Below are 929 nucleotides of genomic sequence, written 5' to 3'. Positions count from 1 at the left end.
TTTTGGGGGGGGGGGTGGGGGGAGCATCAGAATAAAAGAAAAACATACATATCTTTTGATAATAAGTATAAGCATTCATACTTTCATAATATGGGCTTCTTAGTTGTCCTCAGAACTGCTACTAACTGCTTGGTAGCATTTGATGGCAGTGCTTTCTCATTAGAAGGCACAAAAGTATGTACAATATTAGTATGGTCTTCTGAGCTCTGTACAGCACATCTATTGCTTCACTGCACTTAGAGGCATGGCTTGATCATCAAACTGAGCCATAAATTGACTTTAAAATGAAAGTACCAGCAGAAACTCTCCCAACCTCTTTTATATCACGGTGATGAGTCTGTTGCTGCCTGGCTTGGGCCTCTTCAAACTTCTCAACTCGGTCCATCCAAAAGTTTTCCATGGCTGTTAATAAATGTCCAAATCCTGCCAACTTCAGCAGATGTCCCAAGTAAATGACTGTCTACATTCAACAGCAGCGTGAACACACTGTGTGTGCACAAGAGGCAACAATTGGGTATCGCCTTCGTCAAAGAATCATATCCTCTTACAACTCAGACCAGTCTCAGTCATTCTGTTATTAGATCCGTCCTGAATAATTCAATTTATATCCTTGTGACCTTCTCTGCCTCTCATCCATAATTAATAACTTACTGCAAGGAGCTAGGGCAGTGTTTCTCAAATAGTGGGGCGCGCCCCCCTGGGGGGGGCGCAAGGCTCTGTCAAGGGGGGCGCGTTTGACCTTGGGGAACATGCTTTTTTATTTTTTAATTTTGATTTTTTTTTTTTTTTTACTGTCCGAGAATGCAGTGCAGTTGCACCTCCACTACATTAGGGGGCAGTGGTGCTCTCGTTGGCAGAGTTTGCGCAGGGAGCATTCGACGGGAGGAAATATGACGAGGCATGTCTAGCAGCTTCACTGTGACTACGCT

General features: G+C 43.9%; 1 protein-coding gene across 1 annotated transcript in view; it reads right to left on the bottom strand.

Moving 5' to 3' along the window:
* The window catches only part of LOC109510519 (amyloid beta A4 precursor protein-binding family A member 1-like), a 61,744-nt gene extending 61,021 nt beyond the window's left edge, over nt 1–723 (bottom strand). Inside the window, exon 1 of the mRNA XM_019860869.1 lies at nt 314–723. Within this exon, the coding sequence (XP_019716428.1) occupies nt 314–400 (87 nt within the window). The 5' untranslated portion in view covers nt 401–723. The remainder of the gene's footprint in view (nt 1–313) is intronic.
* Nucleotides 724–929: the final 206 nt, after the last annotated feature.

The sequence above is a fragment of the Hippocampus comes genome, unplaced genomic scaffold (assembly GCF_001891065.2).
Source record: "Hippocampus comes isolate QL1 unplaced genomic scaffold, H_comes_QL1_v1.1 scaffold130, whole genome shotgun sequence".
NCBI lineage: Eukaryota > Metazoa > Chordata > Actinopteri > Syngnathiformes > Syngnathidae > Hippocampus > Hippocampus comes.
This window is presented reverse-complemented; position numbering and strand designations above follow the sequence as displayed.